The following is a 25,511-nucleotide window of genomic DNA, read 5'->3' on the forward strand; positions in this document are numbered from 1 at the left end:
CATGATTCACAAAGCAGGTACCTGGCATTTTAATCAAACACAAAACAGTTCTGCTCTCCAAATACTAATTTTTAGCTTTTTGTTTAGTAGCTAATTTTCCTATTTGGGCAGTCATCTATATTCACATCACCTCACACACATACAAAAGAGATCAGCTGGAAATAATGTCTATGTGTTGAACATATGACAAGTTAGAATACTACAAATTGATTTCTTCAGGTCAGCAGTGGAGATGAGTACATTTCTTCCTTGTATTTGTGCTTTAATACTTTAAAATTTGTTACTGATTCCTTTCTAGTTCCACAACTAAAGGTATTTACAAACAAAGAAGGCATTGTGTACGTGTTAAAGGTTATAAGAAATTATTTTTATTAGAATTATATAAAATACAGAAAAAAAGAAAAAGTCAATAAAGTAGTAAAATGCAAAATAATATTTACTAACCAATCAGTAAAGCATGTCACACAAAATACTGCTAGAAGGGACTGTCTCTCTCCCCCTTCCCCTCCTTCTCTCCCTCTCCAGCTCTTAGCACTGGATTACCATTAGCACCAAGAAATTATCTTTTTTATACCCTTCAAAACCTTTTACTCTAATTTTTTCCTAGTTAAATGTGCTTTTCACCGTTATCTACTCTTCAAGCTGTAGAAAGGTGTTCACACTAAATTTTCAAAACATGGCTGTGGACTGGTTCCCTTTCTCAAAACATTTCCGATCCAGACCAACAGTCCTGACGAAGGGTCTTGGCCCGAAATGTTGTCTGCTCATTTCAATGGATGTTGCCCGACTCCAGCTTGTTTGTACGTGTTGATTTGACCACAGCATCTGCAGTGTACTTTGTGTTTACCATATTCTTCCTATAAGCTTCCATTTTGTATTACACATTTTAGCAGATACCAAGGAGGATGTAATGGCACAATTAACACACACCATGGCATCCTGCATGCATGTGAAGAACAGGGGGATGACTAGAGTGAGGTTAGGACCAATCACAGTTAAAAGAGGAAATGTGCCTGGAAATGGAGGAGGTAGGGGAGGTCCTTAACATTGCTTCAGCTCTCACCAGTGAGAGGGACCTGTATTAATACGAAGACAGGCTAATGCTAGAGGGCATCTGATTGGAAGAAAGCATTGGGAGGGTGCCAGGCAGTTTAATTTACACAGGGTGGTAGGTGCCCAGAACACTTTGCCAGGGCAGATATTAGAGATGTTTAAGAAACTTTTAGATAGCCTCATGGATGGTAGAAACATGGAGGAATACGTTGGAGGGAAGGATCTATTCAAAGGTCACACAACATTGTGGGCCATAGAGCCTGTACGTGCTGTATGCTCTATGTTTTAGAGGACCCGTCCTTGGCCCAACACGTAAGTGCTTCAGAAGACCCATCCTGGGCTCAGCATGTGAGTGCAATTATGAAGAAATCACAAGTACTTCCTTAGTAGTTTGCGAAGATTCAGCATGACATCTAAAACTTAAAATAACTATAGATGTGTAAAGGAGAGTATATCAATTGGCTGTATCATACCCTGGTATGGAAACGCCAATGCCTTGGAACCGAAAATCCAACAAAAATTGATGGATTCAGCCCAGTTCATCACAGGTAAAACACTTCTAACCATAGGAAAGCAGCATCTATCATTAAGGACGTTCACCACTCAGGACATACTCTCTTCTTGGTATCATCAGGTAGAAGGTACAAGAGCCTCAGGAATCATACCACCAGGTTCAGGAACAGTTCCCCTCAACCATTAGGCTTTTGAACCAGAGGGGATAATTTCTCTTTCCTCATCAATGAAATGTTCCCACAACCTAGGACTCACTTTCACGGACACTTGATCTCATGTTCTCAATATTTATTATTTATTTTTGTATCATTTGTTTCTTTTAGTATTTGCAGTTGTCTTTTGCACTCTAGTTGAGCACACTAGTTCTGCATCTTTCACTGATTCTGTTACTTGTTGAGTATGCCCCCAAGAAAATGGATCTGAGTTTTATAAGGTGACATATATGTACTTTGATAATAAAATTTAATTAGATCTTTAATTTGCTACTATGCATTACGTACTGTATTTCCGGCAGATCTTTGACATTTTGGTGAAGGGTCTCGGCCCGAAACGTTGACTATTCATTGCCCTCCGTAGATACTGCCTGACCTGCTGAGTTCCTTCAGCATTTTGTGTGTGTTGCTCTGCATTTCAATCTCTTGTGTTTATGAAATAAAAGTGCTTTGCTTGTCCTCGATTGGGACTTCCCTCAGCCTGTAGAACATTTATTCCTACCCTGGCGTCCCACGTAATGCAACCACAAACAAATAAGCAGAGATGATCGAATATCTTTATCGATGAGGGCGCGCTCGCGACGGTTTAAAGGCTCTGGTGATGGGAGGTGACGCGCGAGGGGCAGAGCGCGTGTCCGCGATGGTTGACATGTCCAGGTGGCGGGTCGCGCGCGCGCTCGCGATGGGTTAAATACCGTCTGTGACGTCACTCAGGCGCGCGCCCCGCGCCGGGTTTGCGGGTCGCGCGCACGCGGCCTGTCGACGCGGCTGCAGCCTCGGTATTGTCCTGAGCTGAAGCTGGGACCGCCACCATGAGCAAACGGAAAGCTCCGCAGGAGACACTGAATGAAGGGATCACCGACTTCCTCATCGGTAAGCGGCGATGCGGGGGACCGAGGCCGCGGCCTTTCCGTCGGGAATGCTCTGTCAGAACTAGGACCCTGCCCTCCTCCTTCCCTTGCTCTCCTGTCAGATTCCTCCTTCAGCCCTCCATCTCCTCCACCTATCACCTTACAGCTTCTCACTTCTTCCTCCTCTTCACCTGGTCTCACCTGTCACCTTCCTCTTCCGCCACCTTTCTAATCTGGCTTCTTCCCCCTTTTCCAGTCCGGCTGAAGGATCTCGCCAGAAATGACGACTATTCGCTCATTTCCCTAGAAGCTGCCTGACCTTCTGACATTTTGTTTCTGTTGCTCAGGACTAATTCCTTTGCACCATTAGTGGGTTCCAGTATTAACCCCGAGCTTCCTCTTTTAAGCACTAAGCCTGTTGTTCAAACTTATGTTTATGGGCAACTCTGAATCTCACTGTCATTATGTTCTGTGTCATATGACGTGAGCAATCATAGTCTTCCCGTCTGTCTTTAATCTGAGAAGTTCTAATGGGCTCATCAGAACTTTTGCCTGTCAGTCCCTTGATTTAAATCATGAATGCCATGCATTGTCAGCCACAACTTTTTCCTTCCATCAATTTTTCCCATCACTACAAGGTGTTCGAGCTTCTCTTTCATGGTAATAAGTTTTCATTTTAATCACCCTTAACCTCAACCAGTTCCAATTTGGAAGATGTCAGTAGTTATTGTAATATATGTAAATATATGACATATGGATGTAAGAAAAGAGAGCTATGTGAGAGAGATGGCGTAGATTAATCTTAGAGTTATTTAAAAGGTTGGCGCAGCACTGTGGGACAAAGGGCCTGTACTGTGCTGTCCTATGTTCTATAACTGATGTGTGTTGACTACTTTGTCAGTAATCATTGCCTTCTCTCTAGTAAAATTCTACTTTTAATGTGGATGGAAAAAAAGATAGCTTTATTAAATAATAATTCATATTAGATTAAGAAATTAGTCAACTACTGTCATATTTATAAAATGACAATGTAGAAAATAAACTTTGTAGAAATAAACAATGTAGAGAATAAAAAAGATCTGATCAGTAAGAATATTGAAATGGGATATGTGGGTGGAGGTACATCTCTACCAAAGGAAGTATAAGATGCTCTTTCCCTCCGCTAGCCTGCAGATCACACCTGGGCAAGGTGAAGCACCTGCTTAGCCCCCGATCAGGTCACGTGAAACTATGGGAGCAGGTGGTGGATGATATGAGCAGCAGGTGCGTATCACAGGTCCTGGTTATGTGACCACTGATGCCAGACAAGTAATCTCTGAAGAGTATTGATAATGGCTGGGGTCACCCATCTTGTAAAGACACTGCCCAGGAGAAGAAAAAACTGCCAGGTACAGTCATGGTCATGGAAAGACCATGATCGCCCATGTCACAGCACATAATGATGACGATGACAGGAAGGGCATGAATTGCACATGAATCAGACCCCTTTGTTTTGTTCTATTTGTAGAGCAGCACATTCATTGGAGAACTGAGTTTAGAGTAAAATGTGAGCTGATGATCAAAGCACTTTGGATTTATGTACCTCTTGAAGACTTCCTTGGTGGCAGGAACTGGCTCAGAGTCTTTTGATCCTGTGTGTTGGAGTCTCTGTTGCAGGGAATGATAAAGCCAATAAGAATGCTCTCCACAATACATCTGTAGCAATTGGCAAGATACCAAATCTCAAATACCTAATGAAGTAAAGCCTCTGATATGCCTTCTTCAATGATTGCGTTAATGTGTTGGGGCCAGGTTAGATCCTTTGAGATGTTGAGTTGAGACTGCTCACCCTGTCCATCATTGACTTCTCAATGCGGACTGCCGTGTGTTCTCCTGAATTCCTTTACCACAATCTCGGTCTTGCTGACATTGAGTGTGAGGTTGTTGTGACATCACTCAAACAACCAATCTATCTCACTCCCGTATGCCTCCTTATCACTATCTGAGATTCTGCCAATGACAGTGATGTCATCAGTGAATTTATAGATGGCCTTTGGGCTGTGCCTAGTCACATAGTCATGTTCATCGAGAGGCTAGAGCAGTGAGCTAAGCCTACGTTCTTGAGGTCTGCCTGCATTGATTGTCAATGAGAAGGAGGTTTTATTACTGATCTGTACTGATTGTGGTCTCACAATAAGTAAGTCAAGGATCCAATTGCAGAAGCCCAGATTTTGAAGCTTGTTTATTAGTGGTGAGGGGAAGGTGGAGTTGAACACTGAGTTGTAATTGATAAATAGCAAACACGCATGTTTTGCTGTTATCTAGGTGCTCCAAAAGTGAGTGGAGATCCAGAGAGATTGCATCCGCTGTAGATCTGGTAGACGAATAGTAACAGGAGATGAGCTTTTCTTAAAAAATGAAGATTTATTGAAATCTTCAGATTCAGATTCAGTTTATTGTCATTTAGAAATCACAAATGCAATGCAGTTAAAAAAATGAGACAACGTTCCTCCAGAATGATATCACAAAAGCATATGACAAAACAGACTACACCAGAAAATCCACATAACATTTGTCAATCCCCATTCTAGAGTCCGGAGAGGCTGCTGCGTATTAATATCGCGCTACCGTCTTAGCGTGTTCCTTGGAAAGGAGCGCCAAATCCACCAGACAAACAAGACCAAAAACTAAAGCTACAAGACCTGTACAAAACCACATAGTTACAACATATATTTACGACAGTGCAAACAATAGCATAATCGATAAAAAAAAACAGACCATGGGCACAGTAAAAATAGTCCAAAGATGTTAAAGGACTATAAGTTCAAAAGAAATCACCACACAGTTTCCACAAGTCCCCAGGGTCCTGACAGACTCGCCATCCCACGCTGGCGGCAGAAAGGAATACCCCTGCTATGGACTTCCACGGTGCCGCCCGACTCAGCCTCGCAGACGCAGCACACACCGAAAGCGACCTGACCGCAGTGGACTCCGAGTCCGTTGAACCTCCGAGCTGACAACCATCCCCTTCGGCACAGCTTCTCCGAGCACCATCCTCTGCTGAGCGTATTAAGACGGCCCCGCCAACGGCCATCGGCAACACGACTCCGAGGACTGGGGGCCTGTTCTTCCCAGCAGAGTCCTGGACCTCACAGAACCTTGCAACATTTGGCTGTAAAACTATTTACCTTTTGAGGTGTTCGCTAATGTAGATATTTTTTCAAATTGAGTTTCCTACAAATAATTTAAAAAGAACTTAAATAAAAAGTCTATTCAAAGAAAAGTTATAGCAGTACACACAAAATGCTGGTGGAACTCAGCAGGTTAGGCAGCATCTACGGAAGTGAACAGATAATCAACGTTTTAGACCGAGACCCTTCTTCAGGAAAAGTTATAGCCAGCTGAAACCAAAATTTCAATATTGTGGAATTGTTGCTGGGTTGGAAGTGAACAAATGTGATCTTGCTTCTGTAGAAAGGAGGGAAAAGGAAAAGGAGAGTCACTAGACCAGTTAGCATCCATAGTATTAGAATCAGATTTTAATATCATTGGCATATGTCATGAAACTTGTTGTTTCCTGATAAGTGGTGGTGCAAAAAATAGTGAGATAGTGTATGTGGGTCATTGTCCATTCAGAAATCTGTTGATAGAGGTGGAAAAATCTGTTCTCAAAATATTGAGTGTGTGTCTTCAGACTCACATACCACCTTCTTGATGGTAGCATTTAAAAGGTGGCATATCCTGGGTGATAGGGGTCCTTAACGATGGATGCCGCCTTTTTGAGGCATTGCCTTTTGAAGGTAAATCCTGGATGCTGAGGAGGGTAGTGCTCATGATGAAGCAGGCTGAGTATGCTACTTTCTGCAGTGGCCTCTCCGTACTAGTCGGTGATGCAACCAGTTAGAATGCCCACCATACCGCATTTAGAAATTTGCAAATGTCTTTGGTGACATACCAAATCTCCTCAAACTCTGAACGAAATATATCCACTGTCATGCCTTCTTTGTAATTGCATCACTATGTTGGGCCCAAGATAGATCTTCAAAGAAGTTGACACCCAGGAACTTGAAGCTTCTCATCCTTTCCTCTTCTGATCCCTCTATGAGGACGGGTGTATGTTCCCTCGAGTTCCCCTTCCTGAAGTCCACAATCAATTCCTTGGTCTTACTAAGGTTGAGTGCAAGGTTGTTGTGACACCACTCAACCAGTTGATCTACCTTACTCCTGTACATCTCCTTGTCACCATCTAAAATTCTGCCAACAGTGGTTGTGATATCGGCAAATTTATAGATGGTGTCTGAGCTGTGCCTAGCCACACAGTCATGACTGTAGAGAAGGTAAAGCAGTGGGCTGAGCACACATCTTTTAGATGTGCAGGTGTTGTCAGTAAGGAGGAGATGTTATTTTTAATCCATACTGACTGTGGTCTCCCAATGAGGAAGTCAAGGATCCAGTTGCTGAGGGAGGTACAGAAGCCCAGGATTTGGAGCTTGTTGATTAGTACTGAGGATGTGATGGTGTTGAATGTTGAGCTGTATTCAATGAATAAGTAGATTGATATAGGTAATGCTATTGTCAAGGTGGTCCCAAGACTGAATGGAAAACCAATAAATCATCCTCCACTGTAGACCTATTGTGATAGGCAAATTGCAGCGGGCCCAGGTCTTTGCTCAGGCAAGAGTTACTCTGGCCATGACAAAACTCTCAAAGTACTTCATCACAGTAGAAATGAGTGCAACTGGGTGATAGTTATTGAGGCAGCTCACCCTGCTCTTCTTGGGTGCTGATATGATTTCCACTCTTTTGAAGCACCTCTGACTGCTGCAGTGAGGGATTGAAGATTTCCTTGAACACTTCTGCCAGTTGGTTGATGGAGGGTTTCATTGCCCTATCAGGTATATCATTGGGGCCAGACGCTTTGCAAGGGTTCACCCTTATGAAAGATGTTCTGGTGTTAGCCTCTGAGACAGAGATCAGAGAGTCACTATGAGGGATGATTGATAAGTTTGTGGCCTAAGGTAGAAGGAGTCAATTTTAGACTGTCCGTGGGTGACGATTCCACCATAGAAGAACGGTCTAGCTGAAGGACACAGGGGTCATGCTTGAATGGCCACAACAACACATCGACGGATCAAGATCGTAAAGGAAGGTTTGCAAGAAAATAGCTGTCACTGTTTGATCTCTCTCTCTCTCTCACAATTACAACAAAAGAACCAACAACTACCTCAGCCTACATGAACTGAACTGAACTTTATACTTTCCCATGATAATTCATTATCCCCTAGACAACGATAGAGCTTGTTTATTATTGATTATTATTATACCCACACTTTTAGATTTAGTATTGCTAACGTGTATTATCTGTATATTTGCATTGTTGATATTGATTTGTATATTTTACTAATAAACACTATTTTGAAAATAGTACCAGACTCCAACAGACACTTCTGCCTTTGCTGGTAAGACACCCAGTTACGGGGTATGTAACAAATTGGGGGCGCGTCTGGGATTTGATACCTAATTGGGGAGCCAGTGAATCGGACTGTATGTCCATTATTTGTTCTGCTTGCATGGGTAACCAGGCAGGAAACCAGAAAAGATGGATACAGATAAATTTTTAGAAAATCCAACTTTGAAGGCGCTCAAGGATGCCAAAAAGATGGACTTGGTGAATATTGCGAAAGGTTTAAATATCACAGAGGTGAAGTCGTCAATGAAAAAGGAGATCCAGAGGGCCATATATGGACAAGGATGTGTTTTCGGCTGGGGTATTGGATCTGTTCCCGGAAAAGAAACCAGTTGTTGGGGTGGTTCAGTTAGAGTTGGAAAAATTAAGGTTGGACGTGGAGCAGAAGAAAAGGGAGTATGAGCTCCAGCTAAAGGAGAGGGAGCATGAACTTAGGTTAAAACAGCTGGAAGCAGAGGAAAGGGAAAAGGAGAAACAGAGGCAGCATGAGCCGGACATGGAGAAGTTAAAGCAACAGGGAAGAGTCCAAGGGGGACACCGAGAGGAGAAGTTTAATGTTAGTAGGGAGTTTAAGTTAGTACCTCTGTTCGAGGAGACAGACGTTGACAGTTACTTCTTTCAGTTTGAAAAAGTGGCAGTAAATCAGAAGTGGCCTAGAGATCAGTGGGTGGCGTTGTTACAAAGTGCATTAAAAGGGAAGGCTCAACGGGCATATGCGGCATTGTCCAAGGGGGAGTCTGAGGATTATAAGGAAGTAAAGCAGGCTATCCTTCGGGCCTACGGTTGGTACCTGAGGCATATAGACAAAAGTTCAGAGATTTAAAGAAACTGTGGAATCAGACGTATGCAGAGTTTGCCTATGAGAAGGGTGTGCTCTTGGGTCATTAGTGTACTGCAGAAAAGGTGGAGGAGGATTTCCATCGTTTCAGAGAGTTAATTCTGATTGAGGAATTTAAAGGTTGTGTTTCGGATAATATCCGGATTTATCTGAACGAGAAGCCGAATAAGTCTATATCAGAATTTGCCAGGTTCACAGATGAATATACCCTAACCCACAGGACAAAGTTTTCCTCAAATAAAAGTTATCAGAAAGGTAGTAGGGATGGTAAAGAAAGTCCACTGGCTAAGGCAGAGAGTAACGGGAGCTAGCGGTAAAGATAAGGAGGAAGAAAAGGAGGCTAGCAGGAAAGTTCCTGGCGTGACCTGTTATAATTGTGGAAAGGTTGGTCATATTGCATCTAAGTGCTTTGCTCTGAAGAAGGAGACAGGAAAAGGGAAAACAACAGTCCCTACAGGGTTTATTGAGTCGATCAGCAAATTGACGAGAAAGGCCAACGTAGATAAAATATGAGAGGGGCGTGAGAAATTTATTTCAGAAGGGACAGTGTCTGTGAAAGAAGGAGAGACCCCAATTCCAGTGAGAATCTGGAGAGATACTGGGGCTGATCAGTCATTGATCCTAAGTAAGCTGCTAGATTTTGGTCCTGAGACTGGAGAGGTAGTTTTGAGAGGCATAGGAAAAGGAACAGAAGCTGTACTTTTGCATGGGATCATTTTAAAATGTGACCTGGTATCTGGACCAGTCGAAGTAGGGGTGCGGTCAGAATTACTGAGAGACAGCGTGGAAGTCCTTCTTGGTAATGATTTAATGCTATGATTTAATGGTAATGCTGAACGTATGTTCAGCAGTGAAATTAACGAGCAAGCCTGTGAGTGCTGAGGACACGCCCCTGGATTCTAAAATCTATTCTGCATGCGCAATCACTCGCAGCATGTTGAGAAATGTGGCTGAGAAAGAGGACAGTTTAAATGAGTCCAGTGTTGATTTGGCTGAGACATTTTTACCGACCCTGTACCAAGGGGGGTTGGGGGATGGTGAAGTGGAGAATAGGGAGGTGAAAGTAAAAGAGAGGAGGTAGACCTACCCTTAGCCAGGAGGGACTTTATAGAGGCACAGAGTAAAGATGAGAAACAGATAAGGCAGTTAGAAGGTCCAGGGTTGGACATGGATGATCTGTCTGGCTTGACAGAACTGTTTGAAGAAGTTGAAAAATTGAAATGTGTTCCTGATAATGATATAAGGGCAGTTCTAGATGAAAAGGATGCCATTACCTTGAAGGAGTCTGCTGGGTTAGCAGATGAAGTTGTTTTAACCTGCAGGGTTGAGTTTACTCCGGATGGGAGTTGCCCAGAGAGTAACTGGGAGGATCAGGGGAACTTAGAATTTGAAAAAGGGACTGGTATTGAAAGCCTGGAAGAGGTAGATGTCCCATTTGAGTGTGTTCAGGGTGTGGATGCACAGGATACTGAACCTAGTATTGAAACTCAGGAAAAGTCTGAGGTATCTGATTTAGTTGAAAAGGAATGCAGTCCTTTTGGGTCAGATGGACTTGGTTTAGTGAAGAGAGGGTTAACCTTGGTACCAGTGGAGAGTGAGAATTCTCAGTTGTTTGTGTTGGGAGGTGTGGTAAAAGTTAGTGAGGAGATGAAAGCTGGTGATGTGAATATTATTGAAGGAGAAGGGAAAGGTGTTGTTCCTAAATTGATTAAAGAAAATTTAAAGTCTGAATTGGTTTTGGAAGCTGTAACCAGGTTGAAGGAACAATGGCTTGTTAACAAGGTGCCTGTGAATCAATTACAGTTTTGGAATTCAAAGGTAAACAACTCGCTGATGTTAGTCAAGGAGGTGATTTGGTGAGACAGAATCAAAAGTGTTGTTTTGACAAAGAGGGATCACATGCAGATGTGAAACTGAAAACTAATAGAATGAAGGGTCCTGAAGATAAAATTAATGATTTGCTTAAAAATAAAGAATTGTGTGGAAGTTCAGAGAATAGGCTGAGTTTGGAAAACATTGGTGATAAGAATACTCCTATGAAAGGAGTATGCGAAGGCATATTCCACATGGTGTTTCCGCCTGGTGAGCAAACTAACCATGTGAGAGTTAAATGGAAAAGGGGCAAAGGTTGACAAAATGCCACTTTGAATAATAAGATCTGGTTTTGAGGGATTTTGACAAAGCGCGTAAATAATAAAGACAACATCATGGAAGATTGACTGTTAAGTTTAAAAGTAAAATAGAGATTAGTATTTGCACAAACTTTTGTAATGTACTACAGTATAATCACACATGTATTAGTTCACATTTTGTAATATACACTTAAGCTAAGATCACAACCCTTGGTATTTGTTGGCTAACAAAAAGAAGAAAAGGAAAAAATAGGTGGTTATTAAATTGGAGTCTGATGCTACAGGAATTTATTAAGATATTAAGATACAATATATTAAAGGAAGTGACAATGTAATCGCTGACTGTTTATCTAGATGCTAAGTGAAGGTATGTCTGTATTGCTCTATAGTTAAGAACACTACTGTATTTTTTTGCTAAACTCTGTAATCCTGTAAAATGCTGTACTAGTTAATTTCCCCTTTGGTGAAAATTCCTAGAAGGATGGGGGTGTTACAAAGGATGAACAGCTCTGATGGGAAGAAGGGTGCAAGGTTGCTCATGTCCCCTCCCCTGGGAGGATTACAAATCGTTGCTGTTGCCAGGCAGTTAATGAGAGAGAAAGAGATGGAACAAAAACATACTGGGACTGGAACATCTGCTGCTGATAAGGGAGAGGAGAGGAGCCATTGATTTACTGTTATGTCTTTTGGAGAGGGCTGTTTACTTGTTACTATTCTGTTTATTAAAATTCCTCAGTGGACAGCCGGAGTGGGCTGGTTTGATGGGCTAAGCCATTCAAAACATTGACATCTGAGACCCCGTGAGTAGGGATAAAAGTGAGGTCTGGGGAGACACCCCTCAGACACACCAGGAGACGCACCAAGAGACACACTAGTGAGCACTGTTTAAGTGTTGGAACCCACGAGAAAAGTGGGGGGGGGGCATTGGAGACGGAACAAAGGATCGGTCAATTTTAACTCACAGTGTTTATAGCGAGGCCAGTGGGGGCTTGTGTCTGTGTCCACCCTTGCCTGGGTGACGAGTCCACCATGGAAGAACGGTCTAGCTGAAGGGGTCATGCTTGAATGGCCACAACAACACATCGACGGATCAAGATCGTAAAGGAAGGTTTGCAAGAAAATAGCTGTCACTGTTTGATTGCACCCCCCCTCTCTCTCTCTCTCTCTCTCTCTCTCTCTCTCTCTCTCTCTCTCTCTCTCTCTCTCTCTCTCTGTCTCTCTCTCTCTCTCTGTCTCTCTCTCTCTCTCTCTCTCTCTCTCTCTGTCTCTCTCTCTCTCTCTCTCTCTCTCTCTCTCTCTCTCTGTCTCTCTCTCTCTCTCTCTCTCTCTCTCTCTCTCTCTCCCTCCAATTACAACAAAGAACCAACAACTACCTCAGCCTACATGAACTGAACTGAACTTTATACTTTCCCATGATAATTCATTATCCCCTAGACAATGATAGAGCTTGTTTATTATTGATTATTATTATACCCACACTTTTAGGTTTAGTATTGCTAACGTGTATTATCTGTATATTTGCATTGTTGATATTGATTTGTATATTTTACTAATAAACACTGTTTTGAAAATAGTACCAGACTCCAACGGACACTTCTGTCTTTGCTGGTAAGACACCCAGTTACGGGGTACGTAACAGCAGAAAGTTTGAAGTTAATAACTTATCAGGGTGATTGATAAGTTCGTGGCCTAAGGTAGAAGGAGATGAATTAGTAACTTCAAACTAGCTGTATAACTCATCTCCTACTTTAGGCCACAAACGTATCAATCACCCATCTGTGGACACTTTCTGGAGGTCCAAGATCCATGTGCACCAGGACCGTTGGACTAAGTGTGTGCATGTAGGAGGGGACTATGTTGAAAAATAAATGTACTAGGTTTTCTAAAATTGACTCCTTCTACCTTGGGCCACAAACTTATCAATCACTCTTCATATATGCTACAGGAGTCTGCGCAGGTGTTGTTTTGTTCTCACTTTCAAAGCATGCATAGAAGGCATTGAGCTTATCAGGGAGTGAAGCATCACAGCCATTCATGGTGTTAGGTTTCACCTTGTGGGAAGTAATGTCCTGCAAACCTACCAGAGCTGACATGCATCCAATTTCATCTCTAATGTCAATCAGAATTGTTTTTTCACTCTCAAAATAGCCTTTCACACCTAGAGTTCTTGTGTAGTTCTGGATCACTGTTCTTGAATGCTGCAGATCTAGCCTTACAAATCTCCAGGTTCATCCATTGTTTTCCGTTTGGGTATGTCTGGTATTTTCTAGAAGACACATACTCAACCACACAGGTCTTGATAAAGTTGGCGATAACTATGCCATATTCATTCAGATTTGAAGATGATCCATGAATATTGTCCAGTGTTCTGATTCAATCCAGTTGTATAAGTGTTTTTTTGACTCCCTTAAACATACATTTGTGGTTACCACCCCTGGAGCCGTGGTCTCTGCCTGTATGCCGGAAGTAGAAGTACAGCCTGGTGATAAGCGTTCTTAATGATGGTGGTGTAACAATAGTCAAGTGTGTTCCACAGATGACTTTTTGTTGGTAGTTGGTCAGAGACTTTGTTAAGCTGGCCTGTTTGAAATCCCTTGCAATGATTGAGAAAGCATCGGGGTGTGCTGTTTTCTGATTGCTGATCATGGTGCTCAGCTTCTGTAGTGTCTGTCTGACGTTGACTGGGGTGGAATGTACACCCCTACTGTAATCAGGGTGGATAACTCCCTCGGCAGATTAAAGGTCTGATCAGAATCAGATCAGAATCAGAATCAGAATCAGAAGAAGGGAAAATATTAATTCTTTTTATGAAGAAATAATAACAAAGTGCTTTGTAAAACAGGATGTGCATAGTTATGAGGATATTTATTTATTTAAGTCTATTACAAGCCTTGCGGATTGTGAGGGTGGGAGGGAGTCACCAAGTTGTTTCTGGCATTAAATGAATACGTTATCAAGAGAAGCTGAGAGCTGAGTCTCATCAATCTTGGTGGTAAATAATTGACAACTTTGTTCAAAAAAATTTCAAATATTAAACAGTGTAGATCATGATATTGGAAGACATTAGTATTAGTAAAGAGGATAGTTTGGAGCAGTTTCAGAAAAAATGTTTTAAAAGAGAATGATATATGCAGTACCTATGAATGATTGAAGTATTGGAGTTGAAGATAGTTTGAAAATTTTTTTTGATGTGTTGAATGACTATGTATGTTGACTGTGGCTTTGAAAAGGTTTGTACAAAGGGTTTGAAACAAAGCTTTGTTTTTTTGTTTACAGAACTGGCGAACTTCGAGAGGAATGTGAATCGAGCCATGCATAAATACAATGCTTACAGGTAAATCCACGCACAAACAAGAGAAAATCTGCAGATGCTGGAAGTTAAAGCAACACACACAAAATGCTGGATGAAGGATCTCGGCCCGAAAAATGAGCTGTAATTTTTTCCATAGATGCTGCCTGGCCTGCTGAGTTCCACCAGCATTTTGGTTCCAAGATTAGTTAGAGTTGAAATTACATTTCTGTCCAGGGTTTATGACTTAATGTTGGCCCACTCAGGGGATGCATCCAATTGAATCTAGTATTCTCACCACAAGTGACGTTCTTATGAGCAATGGTTACCAGTATGAACCACATGATTGAGTACAATTCAAGCTTAATCTTTCATTTTATTTGTAAATAAAAATGTATCTTAAATCTGATTTTGCCAGTTTTAGATTCTTAATAGAAAAGTATACTTGTTTTCTATTTGAGAGTCCCTTAGCATGGGAGAGCACATGTAATACAATTTTTTGAAATATTTTTAGTAGCTTTTTGTTCTATAGTACCCCTGACAAAGTACACTTTTCCAATGCTAGTGCTTTTTAAAAATTATTTTCTTGCAGGAAAGCAGCTTCAGTTATAGCAAAATATCCAACAAAAATCAAGAGTGGTGCAGAAGCTAAAAAACTGGTGAGCTTTTTCATTCTTTAAAAAAAAAAGAAAATTGTAATACTAAGTTTATTTTGCATAATTTAAATTATTTTTGCAACATCCTGTTGTAATATTTATTTTATTACCATATATATATATACAGTTTACTCTGTGGTTTTAAGTAATTAGATTGCATCAGAATGTATATGACAATAATTTAAATTGTCTACACCGTCTTGTTGTAGTATTTATTATTGTATTTATTTTACTATATATACAGTTCACACTGTGAGTTTTAAGTAATTTTATTGCACCATGATGTATATGATAATAATCTGAAATGACAGGTAATCTGAACACAGGTCTTCTGCATATTATATTTCCAATATTTATAGGAAGGTGTTGGTGACAGGATTGCAAAGAAGATTGATGAGTTTCTAGCGACAGGAAAGTTGCAAAAGCTGGAAAAGGTAAGTCATGGGTTTATGCAACACACACAAAATGCTGGTGGAATGCAGCAGGTCAGCAGCATCTATAGGAAGAAGTATAGTTGATGTTTCAGCCCGAAATGTCGACTGTACTTCTTCCTATAGATGCTACCTGGCCTGCTGAGTTCCACCAGCATTTTGTGTATGAGGCATGGAGTTATATTCAATTAACTCATTCAAGTATATTCATCACATATTTAGGTTTATACCAGATTAATGGTAAGGGGATGCTTGGACATTTATTTCAAAATAAGAAATTATGTTATATTTGTAGCGAATGTCATTAACTTCTTTTAGAAGGATGCAAACTAGTCTCAACCCTATGTACTCACCAGTATTTATCCCTCATATAACACCTCAGTGTGGAGCCTTGTTCTATGTGAACTCATTTCCACATTTCAATTCCACTTGTAAGTATTTAATTGATTATAGGATGTCTGGCATCCTGCTTTATTTGCTGTATTCTCATCTATTTTGTTAAAAACATGCTGAAGTTCTGCATTGTGACCTTGGGCATTTACTCTGCTTTCTAAAAAAAATTGTAATTTTATTTAAGTGATTGCACTGCAAATTATCATTTATACTTATGAGTACAAAGTATTAGTAGCATCAACTACAACAATGGATTGTGCCTTTATTCAGAATATACACATCATGTTTTGTTGGGGAAATTTTCTTGCAGTGGACATTCATATAGTAAATCTGTCACATTTTCTTTCTCCTCAATAAGAAATAACTACAAATTTTCTGATCAAAATTGTAATTCTCCTTTTTCGTTGTATGTAACTGTAAACCATTATTCACCTACCAGTTTGTGACAGTATATTTCTATGGAAAAATAACTTATCCTTTTTATTATGTTTTATTTTATGACAAGAACTGTACAGATACTTATGAGGGTGTATTACAAGTGAAAGTGCAAAGTTACAGCTGGTTTCTCTTTGGAAATGAGGATTAAATAGGATAGCTAATAGAGATCTTTTAAAATTATAAAAGATTGAAAGAGTAGACAAAGGGAAATCATCAACATTTAAAATACATTTACTATCGAAGTAGGTATGCAGTGTACAACTTTGAGATTCATCTTCCCCACAGACAGCCGCGAAACATGGAGCCCTTTCAAAGAAAAAATCATCAACTCCCTACCCCCCCACACAAAAAAAAACACATCACGCAAATGGCAACAAAAAAAAAGAGCAAAAACCACAGAATATAAAACACAGAATCAAGAGTCCAGGCATATTCAGTTTCCTTCAGTATTTGTTATCTACAGGCACCCCATTCAAAATCACCCAAAATAACTACAAAAAGAGCAGCAACTAGAAATCAATGGTTCAGTGATTCAGTTTAATATCAGAGAATGTAACCTATGCATTCCTTTGCAGACATCCACAAAACAGGAAAAAACCCAAAGAATAATTGACAGAAAAGCATTAAAACCCCAAAGCCCCCCTCCCCCCATGCACAAGCAGCAGCAAAAGCTTCAACCCTCCCCGCCCACCACTTGTTCCAGCAAAAGCATCAACATCAACCACCAATAGTAAAGCCCCAGAGACCATGATCTAGAGTCCATCAAAAACTATTGTCCATCCCAACACTTTGAAATCTCAGACAGGCTCTCTCTCTCTCACGAGGGAGAGAGATACTGCTCCTGCCACGATGAGAGGGGTGACCAACAGCTTGCTGTTTTGATGTTACAATCTGCTGTGTTGCTTGTCTGAGTTCCCCTGATTTGAGGACCAACAGACTCACTCACTCACGATAAAATTGCACATTTAGATGGAGGCGTAACATAAAGACCAAAATGTGAACTACAGAGCCCAATCCACATCATATTCATTCTCATGAACATGATTTAACAGAAGTAGAGGCAATCAAATCAGAAGAACACTAAGAAATCATGTAGGGAAATTTGGAACAAGCATTTCTCTAGAAAGTTGTGGACATGTCATCTTGCAAATTTAGCCTGTGATCTCTTTTTGGGTCTGGGAGCAATTCTGAACAGGAAGCTTGCATTTTTATCATGAAGGAGGTCTAAGGTAAAGTAGCTTTTTAAAGTGAGAAATCATTTATGTGCAATGGGCTGGTAGATCCGAGAGGGGTTCACGCAAGTGACAGAAGTGTATGGGAGATAAGATCGAGGAATGTGCATTGATGCTTTGGAGTGAAGAGAGGAAAGAGTGAGCAATTTCAAGTTCCTGGGTGTTGATATCTCTGATAATCTATTCCTGGACCCAACATATTGATGCAGCTACAAAGAAAGCACCACTGTGGCTATAATTCATTAGGTGTTTGAGGAGATTTGGTATGTCACCAAAGAGACCATGGAGAGCATTCTAGCAGGCTGCATCACTGTCTGGTATGGCAGGGGGTGCTGCTGCACAGGACTGAAATAAGCTCAGAGAGTTGTAAGCTTAATCCTCTCCATCATGGCCACTAGTCTCTGTAATGTGCAGGAATCTTCACGGAGTAATGCCTCAGAAAGGTGGCATCTATCTTTAAGGACCACATGCCTTGTTCTCATTGCTACCATCAGGAGGGAGGTTCAGGAGACTGAAGATACACACTCAATGATTCAGGAACAGTTTCTTCCCCTCTGCCATCCGATTTCAGAATGGACACTGAACCCATGAACAATACCTCACTTTCTTATTTTCATTTTTGCATTAATTATTTAATTTAACCATTAGAATTCACATTTTTTCCTATTATTATGTATTATTTTATACTGCTGCTGCAAGGACAACAAATTTTATGACATATGCTGGTGATATTAAACCTGATTCTGATTCTGAAGATTGGTGGGGTCACTGTTTGGGTATATAATTGGGATATGGATGATGCAAGTACTGTGGCATTGGCAATAAGTAGATCATTGTGAACACTTACAGTTGAAACTACACTTTGAAAAATCTACCAGAAGGGAAAATGATATCCTGACTCCATAGTAGTGATCCAGATAAGGCAGATCCCTTTTCAATAATATGAGAGGAAGTGTATAAAGTCCTGTCATGCAAGGTAGAATATTGTGTGTGATATTAAACATTTTGTGCAGTTTATCGTCACTGCACATTTCCTTTACCATTCATGTGATAGTGTGTCCTGTGAATGAAAGAGCAGGCAAAGACCAGTTTTAGGTTGTCTTCGTTTATCTTAATAAAAGTGATGGCACCTGTAGGGTAAATATATGCGTGAGAAGAAACAGAGGGTTATATTGCTGGGTGAATGAAGGAGGATGTGAAGAGTGAACTATAAATTAATTTATAGACCAGAAAGATTGACTGAACAGACTGTATTTGTGGTGCATTTGATTCTGCTTTTTCACATTTTCAATGCAATATTGAAATTCTGCTTTGTTTTCTTTCCAGATTCGACAAGATGACACCAGTTCATCTATTAACTTTTTAACAAGAGTGACTGGAATAGGGTAAGGACACAATCATCTATCAGAGTATTTCTTTTGTTCCTTTATGCATATCCTAATCGTTTTACCCATGTGATGCCCAGTGTTTAACCTTGAATCTACTTTATTAAAAGACCCAAGAAACAATATGTTGACAGAACTGGTACAAATGACAGGAAATTAAATGCATTGCATTATTTGTTATCAAAGGAGAAGAAATTCTTTAAAAGCATTAGGAAATTATCATGAGACAACATGCTGTAAAGGATTATCTAATCAAAAGAAGACAGGCAGAGGGTGGTTAATGAAATCTTCACTCTTTCTTTATCTGTGATATCACATTGGCAGTAAGAATACTTTAGCAATTTGGGCCAATATGAACTGAGATGATTTGCTCTTCTGGCATTGGTAATATGGTCTCAGCTTTTCTTGTGTATAAATAGACTTTGCATCTTGTGAAATTTGCAGATGATACAAAACTGAATTCAATCTGTTTGGATAATCAGCTAATTCACTTTTAGGTCCTAAAAGCTTTAATATGGTAAGTTGAGTACTGTTCCTCAAGTTTATATTGAGCTTTGTCAGAACTGCATGAGAGGTCAGAATGAAAAGGTCTGGAGAACTGAAAAGAAAGGCAACTCGGTGCTCAAGGTTTTCCTTGGGGAATGAGTGAAGGTGTTCAGCAGAGTTTAGACCCAATCTGCTTTTGGTTTCTCCAGTATAGAGGAGGAACATCATTAAAAAAATCAGTATACTGCCAGATGCAGTGTACTGGATTTGCAAGAGAGAAAGGTAAATCGCTAATACAAGATTCTGCAGCTGCTGGAAATCCAGAGCAACACACAGAATGCTAGAGGATCTCAGCAGGTCAGGGAATAACAGTCAATGTTTCAGGCCAAGACCCTTCATCAGATCACCATAAATTGCTGTTTCACTTGGAAGGAAGCTGGGTAGAAGTTCTATTACTTGAGTTCACTCCTGACTCCATTGTGAACTTTGTACATTCTCACTCACTGTGACTGTGGGTTGGTACAGTAAATGATCATAGTAAATTGTCCCCTAATATGTGTGTAAGTGGTAGAATCTGGGGCGAGCTGATGAGAATTTGGGGAGAATAAAAATGGAATTCATGTGGGATTAGTGTTAATAGGTGGTTGATGTCTGGCACGGTGAGCTGAAAGGCCTATTCCTGTGTCGCATGACTCTAATTGGGTCCCTGGACAGCAGGAAGGAAGGAGAGAAGGGCAGATGTTGCTTTTTCAGTAGTTAAATGGAAAGATGCCATGTGCCATATGAAAGGGAGATGGAGGATTGGACTAAAGTGTCACTGAGAAAGGGGAGGAGAGGGAAAGGCTTGCCTCATGGTGTCATTGTAGAGAAGATGACCTATTGACCATGGAGGCAGATGGTGACGATGGAGGAGAGCTTTCTTTGTTCAGAGTTGTTATAATTAAGATTGTGGTGGAGGGGAGAACAGTTGAAGGAAATAAAATAGGCATATTGGAAAGTGGCTTTGTCAGAACTATGCAATAGAGATGGAAAAACTAGGTTAATAGTATCCCAGTTGAAAAAAAAGTGAGGAATTCTCGTCAAGGTAGGTACTGCAGTCCTTGTACTTGTAGTGTGTTCTGATTGTTCATTTATTCCCTCAAATGAAAAGTCAAGAAAAAGTTAAATGAATCAAGTATAAGAGAGAGAGCAAAGTAGAATGTGGGAAGTGATACTGAAGCAGTTACTGAAGCGCCAGAAAAAGAGAAGGAAAAAGCTTGAGCTAGACTGAAACAAAACTTATTGCATAATGAGCTGGGGGCAGCTAGGATCCCTACACATTCCCAATGATATAGGAGCAGGGAGCAGCACAGACATAGGGATGCAGGTCTTTGAAAACTGATAAAGTATTTATAATATGTATGGGATGTTTAGTTTTGTAAGTAGGAATATTGAATATAAAATCATCTAAATCGTTGACAAATCATTTGTTAGGTCACAAATACAATGTTTATAGTTCTGGTGGGATGAAATTTCATGACATATATCAATGATAATAAATCTGATTCTTATTCTGGAACTAGCTGGCTGGTGGCATAGTGGCATCAGCGCTGAACTTCAGAGCAAAGACTCCCGAGTTCAAATCCAGCCGGCTCCCTTGCACACTTTCCATCTGTGCTGGGTTGAGTGTCGAAATAGCAACCTAACCTCGTAAAAATAAGAAAGCCTGCTAAAAAAAAACGTTGTCATGATGGTGTCCGGATGACTCCACCCGGAGTTAAGGGCTTTCTTCTTTTTATTCTGGAATTAAGAGATTGGAGAACCTGGAAGTGTCTATAACTTTCCAAACAGAAAGTTCCCTGCCGTGCGCAGTAATACTTGTTGTCATTTACAGACCTGCAGCGGCAAGAAAGTTTGTGGAGGAAGGAATCAAGACTTTGGATGGTATGATTTTTAAGTCCCATTGATTTTTTGATTAAAATAGCAAATCTACTATTAACTACCAATAAATAACCAACGTATGAAAATGTTTCTTTTCTTATTTGGTATAGTTAACTTACTTATAGAAGTTACAGAAGTAATATAAGTTTTCAAACTGCAGGATAGCCAAGCAACCCACACAAAATGCTGGTGGAACACAGCAGGCCAGGCAGCATCTGTAGGAAGAAGCACTGTTGACGTTTCACCGAGACCCTTCGTCAGGACTAACTGAAAGAAAAGATGGCAAGAAATTTGAAAGTAGGAGAGAGAGGGGGAAATCTGAAATGATAGGAGAAGACCGGAGGGGGAGGGGTGAAGCTAAGAGCTGGAAAGGTGATCGGCAAAAGGGATGCAGAGCTGGAGAAGGGAAAGGATCATGGGACGGGAGGCCTAGGGAGAAAGAAGGGGGGGAGGGGAGCACCAGAGAGAGATGGAGAACAGGCAGAGTGATGGGCAGAGAGAAAAAATGGGGGGGGGGAATAAATAAATCAGGGATGGGGTAAGAAGGGGAGGAGGGGTATTAACGGAAGTTAGAGAAATCAATGTTCATGCCATCAGGTTGGAGGTTACCCAGCCGGTATATAAGGTGTTGTTCCTCCAACCTGAGTGTGGCTTCATCTTGACAGTAGAGGAGGCCATGGATAGACATATCAGAATGGGAATGGGATGTGGAATTAAAATGTGTGGCCACTGGGAGATACTACTTTCTCTGGCAGACAGAGTGTGAGTGTTTAGTGAAACATTCTGCATCGGGTCTCACCAATATATAAAAGGCCACACCGGGAGCACTGGACGCAGTATACCACACCAGCCGACTCACAGGTGAAGTGTCGCCTCGCCTGGAAGGACTGTCTGGGGCCCTGAATGGTGGTGAGGGGGGAAGTGTAAGGGCAGGTGTAGCACTTGTTCCGCTTACAGGGATAAGTGCCAGGAGGGAGATTGGTGGGAAGGGATGCGGGGGACGAATGGCAAGGGAGTCGCGTATCTCTCCCATTTCATGCACATCTACTCTCACCCCGTCCGCCTGACACCCCACTCGGGATAGGGTTCCCCTTGTCCTCACCTACCACCCCACCAGCCTCCGGGTCCAACGTATAATTCTCCATATCTTCCGCCACCTTTAATGGGATCACACTACCAAGCATATCTTCCCCTCCCCCCATTTTGTGCTTTCCGCAGGGATCGCTCTCTACATGGCTCCCTTGTCCATTCGTCCCCCCATCCCTTCCCATTGATCTCCCTCCTGACACTTGTAAGCGGAACAAGTGCTACACCTGCCCTTACACTTCCTCCCTCACCAGCATTCAGGGCCCCAGACAGTCCTTCCAGGTGAGGCAACACTTCACCTGTGAGTTGGCTGGTGTGGTATACTGCGTCCGGTGCTCCTGGTGCGGCCTTTTATATATTGGTGAGACACGACACAGATTGGGAGACCGTTTCACTGAACACTCACGCTCTGTCCACCAGAGAAAGCAGGATCTCTCAGTGGCCACACATTTTAATTCCACGTCCCAGTCTGATATCTCTATCCATGACCTCCTCTACTGTCAAGATGAAGCCACGCTCAGGTTGGAGGAACAACACCTTATATTCCGTCTGAGTAGCCTCCAACCTAATGGCATGAACATTGATTTCTCTATCTTTCGTTAATGCCTCTCCTCCCCTTCTTACCCCATCCCTGATATATTTATTCCCCCCTCCTTTTTTTTCTCTCTCTGCCCATCGCTCTTTGCCTGTTCTCCATCTCTCTCTGGTGCTCCCCTCCCCCCTTCTTTCTCCCTAGGCCTCCCGTCCCATGATCCTTTCCCTTCAACAGCTCTGTATCCCTTTTGCCAATCACCTTTTTTAGCTCTCAGTTTCACCCCTCCCCCTCCTGTCTTCTCCTATCATTTCAGATTTCCCCCTCCCCCTCCCACTTTCAAATTTCTTACTATCTTTTCTTTCAGTCAATCCTGACGAAGCGTCTCAGCCTGAGACGTCGACTGTGCTTCTTCCTATAGACGCTGCCTGGCCTGCTGCATTCCACCAGCATTTTGTATGTGTTGCTTGAATTTCCAGCATCTGCAGATTTCCTCGTGTTTGCAGGGTAGCCATTTCACTTTATATGCTGTAAATCATTAATGTATTCATGATGAAAAGCAAAATTCTGAAACTCCTGGGAATATAAACAAAAAGTGCAGGAGATGCAGAGCAGGTCAAGCAGCATCTTTGGAGAATGAAACAGTTAGCTTGAACTGTACTTTTCGGATCTGATGAAGGGTCTCAGCCGGAAACTTTGTCTGTTTATTCCCTCCATAGATATTCTCTGACCTGCTGAGTTCCTCCGGTATTTTGTGTGTTTCTATTCTTTTGAAATTTAAGTTGTGGATAATGATTTAAAATGTAATTTCTTTGATATATAGATCTGAGGGAAAATGAACATGTACTCAATTATCATCAGCGGATTGGCGTGAAGTAAGTGTTTTTGTGTTGGAGGTTTTACATAGCTGAAATGGGAAGCACTGTAGGATTGAATATTAATTGTTTAAAATTTGCTGCTATTGAAAGTTGTTTGCATGCTGTCCATTGTTTATTGGGATGTCTACAAGTATTATATGAAAAATTAAACCCAGTACTTTTAAGGCACTCCATTGGCTGGGGTCAAACATGGAAGTTGCAACCCATCTGCCTGTGTGATGAGCAAGCCAGAATGCAAGCCAGGGCAATGCGATATCAAGAGCAAACTGATGCCTATGTAGCAGGCTCCCCCTCTCCATGAAGTTGATGAATCCAAAGGAACGGCAGAGACCGATGCAGTTTGGCACCAGTGGCATCGCTGGAGTTGGTAATCAGCGTTGAACTCAACATAGGACTTCATTAGGGACTCATCTCTGGATTTTCGAGTTTACTCCTGAAGCTTTCCCTATACGTGTGTATAGCTGCAAGGCAGCCGAGGTTTGAGATCAGAGTTTTCCTTCTCCTAGATGAGCTACCAACCAAAGCTGACAAGCTCCAGCTGCCTGAAGTGAACAGTTTTGAGGCACTAGTAACCCATCTTTGCCCCTTATCCTGCCACTAGAAATGGTTCTGCTGGGCTTAGTAGCTAAGCCACATGTGAAGGCCAGGAGCTGGACTTGGTCGTCAGAGGCTATTTGAGATGCATGTCATTGGGAGCATTAAATAGGTAGTGGGGGCTTATCCCCACTGCACTCCCTCCCAGCTATATAAGGAACTAATCCCAATACTATTAAATTAATTACTGCAAATACTGGAACTCTGAAAATAGAAACCTAGAAATACTTGGGAGTCAGGCACAGAGCAAAGAGCTGTGCTGGAAATTTTGGATGAAGTATGTTTTCAATTCCAGTGGAAGATGGGGTTGGGGAAAGAAGGTAGGAGAGAGTTGGGTAGTTTTTCTTGTAATTTGTTTAGAGATACGGCATAGTGACAGGTCCTTCCTGTCCAAAGAGCCTGTGCCACTCCGTTACACTTTTGGGACCAATTAACTTACTAATCGGTATGTCTTTGGAGTGTGGGAGGAAACTTTAGCACCTGGAGGGAACCTACACAGTTACAGGAGAACGTATACACTCTTTACAGACAGCGGTGGGAATTGAACCCTGCTTGCTAGTGCTGTAAAGAAACACGCTAACTGCTATGCGACCATGCTGTCCCACAGTAAAGTAGCGGTTAGTTTTGTGGAACAGAAGCGTAAGGGTAGAATGACCCAAAATGAAAATCTATGACCAGATATACATTCTGTAGCCAACTTTGTTGTTAATCACCAAAACCTTTGTAATCCTCTTTGGCCTGCTCTATCATCTCCTGTGTTATTTGACCTTTCCTGCCATCCACTGTATCTCACACCTTTTATTTTTTCTGCACTTTATTTCTACTGGTCATTTTGAAGGGGCAATAATAAAGGACAATATTACCTCCGTGGGATGTTTCAGGAAAAAAAGCAGCTTTTCAGCAAACTGACAGGTGGGTCTAAGTTTCTTTCAAACGGGAAGCATAGGGTGGAGTACATCCGAGTAATCACAGCATTGCTTCTTATTGTTGAAGTTTCATTATACCAGTTGTAATTTCAAGTGGAAGGAAGATCATAGTTTTGTGGATTTCGAGATACAGTTGATTTGGTACACTGGTAAAAGATGGAATTGAAATGAACCTTAATTATTTGATATAATTTTATTATTCTGAAATCTTGAACAGTGG

At 41.4% G+C, this 25,511-nt stretch overlaps 1 protein-coding gene across 4 annotated transcripts in view; it reads left to right on the plus strand.

Moving 5' to 3' along the window:
• Window positions 1-2,481: 2,481 nt before the first annotated feature.
• The window catches only part of polb (polymerase (DNA directed), beta), a 116,170-nt gene continuing 93,140 nt past the window's right edge, over window positions 2,482-25,511 (plus strand). For 3 of the 4 annotated variants that reach the window (XM_059963054.1, XM_059962953.1, XM_059963005.1), the window contains exons 1-7: window positions 2,482-2,651; window positions 14,322-14,379; window positions 14,927-14,993; window positions 15,350-15,424; window positions 18,811-18,869; window positions 21,229-21,278; window positions 23,717-23,768. In XM_059963054.1, coding sequence (XP_059819037.1) covers window positions 2,591-2,651; window positions 14,322-14,379; window positions 14,927-14,993; window positions 15,350-15,424; window positions 18,811-18,869; window positions 21,229-21,278; window positions 23,717-23,768 — 422 coding nt within the window. In that variant the 5' untranslated portion in view covers window positions 2,482-2,590. Of the gene's footprint in view, window positions 2,652-3,795; window positions 3,893-14,321; window positions 14,380-14,926; window positions 14,994-15,349; window positions 15,425-18,810; window positions 18,870-21,228; window positions 21,279-23,716; window positions 23,769-25,511 lie in introns of all 4 variants that reach the window. The other variant, XM_059963109.1, reaches the window with a different exon arrangement.

This window comes from Hypanus sabinus, chromosome 1 (genome assembly GCF_030144855.1).
Source record: "Hypanus sabinus isolate sHypSab1 chromosome 1, sHypSab1.hap1, whole genome shotgun sequence".
NCBI lineage: Eukaryota > Metazoa > Chordata > Chondrichthyes > Myliobatiformes > Dasyatidae > Hypanus > Hypanus sabinus.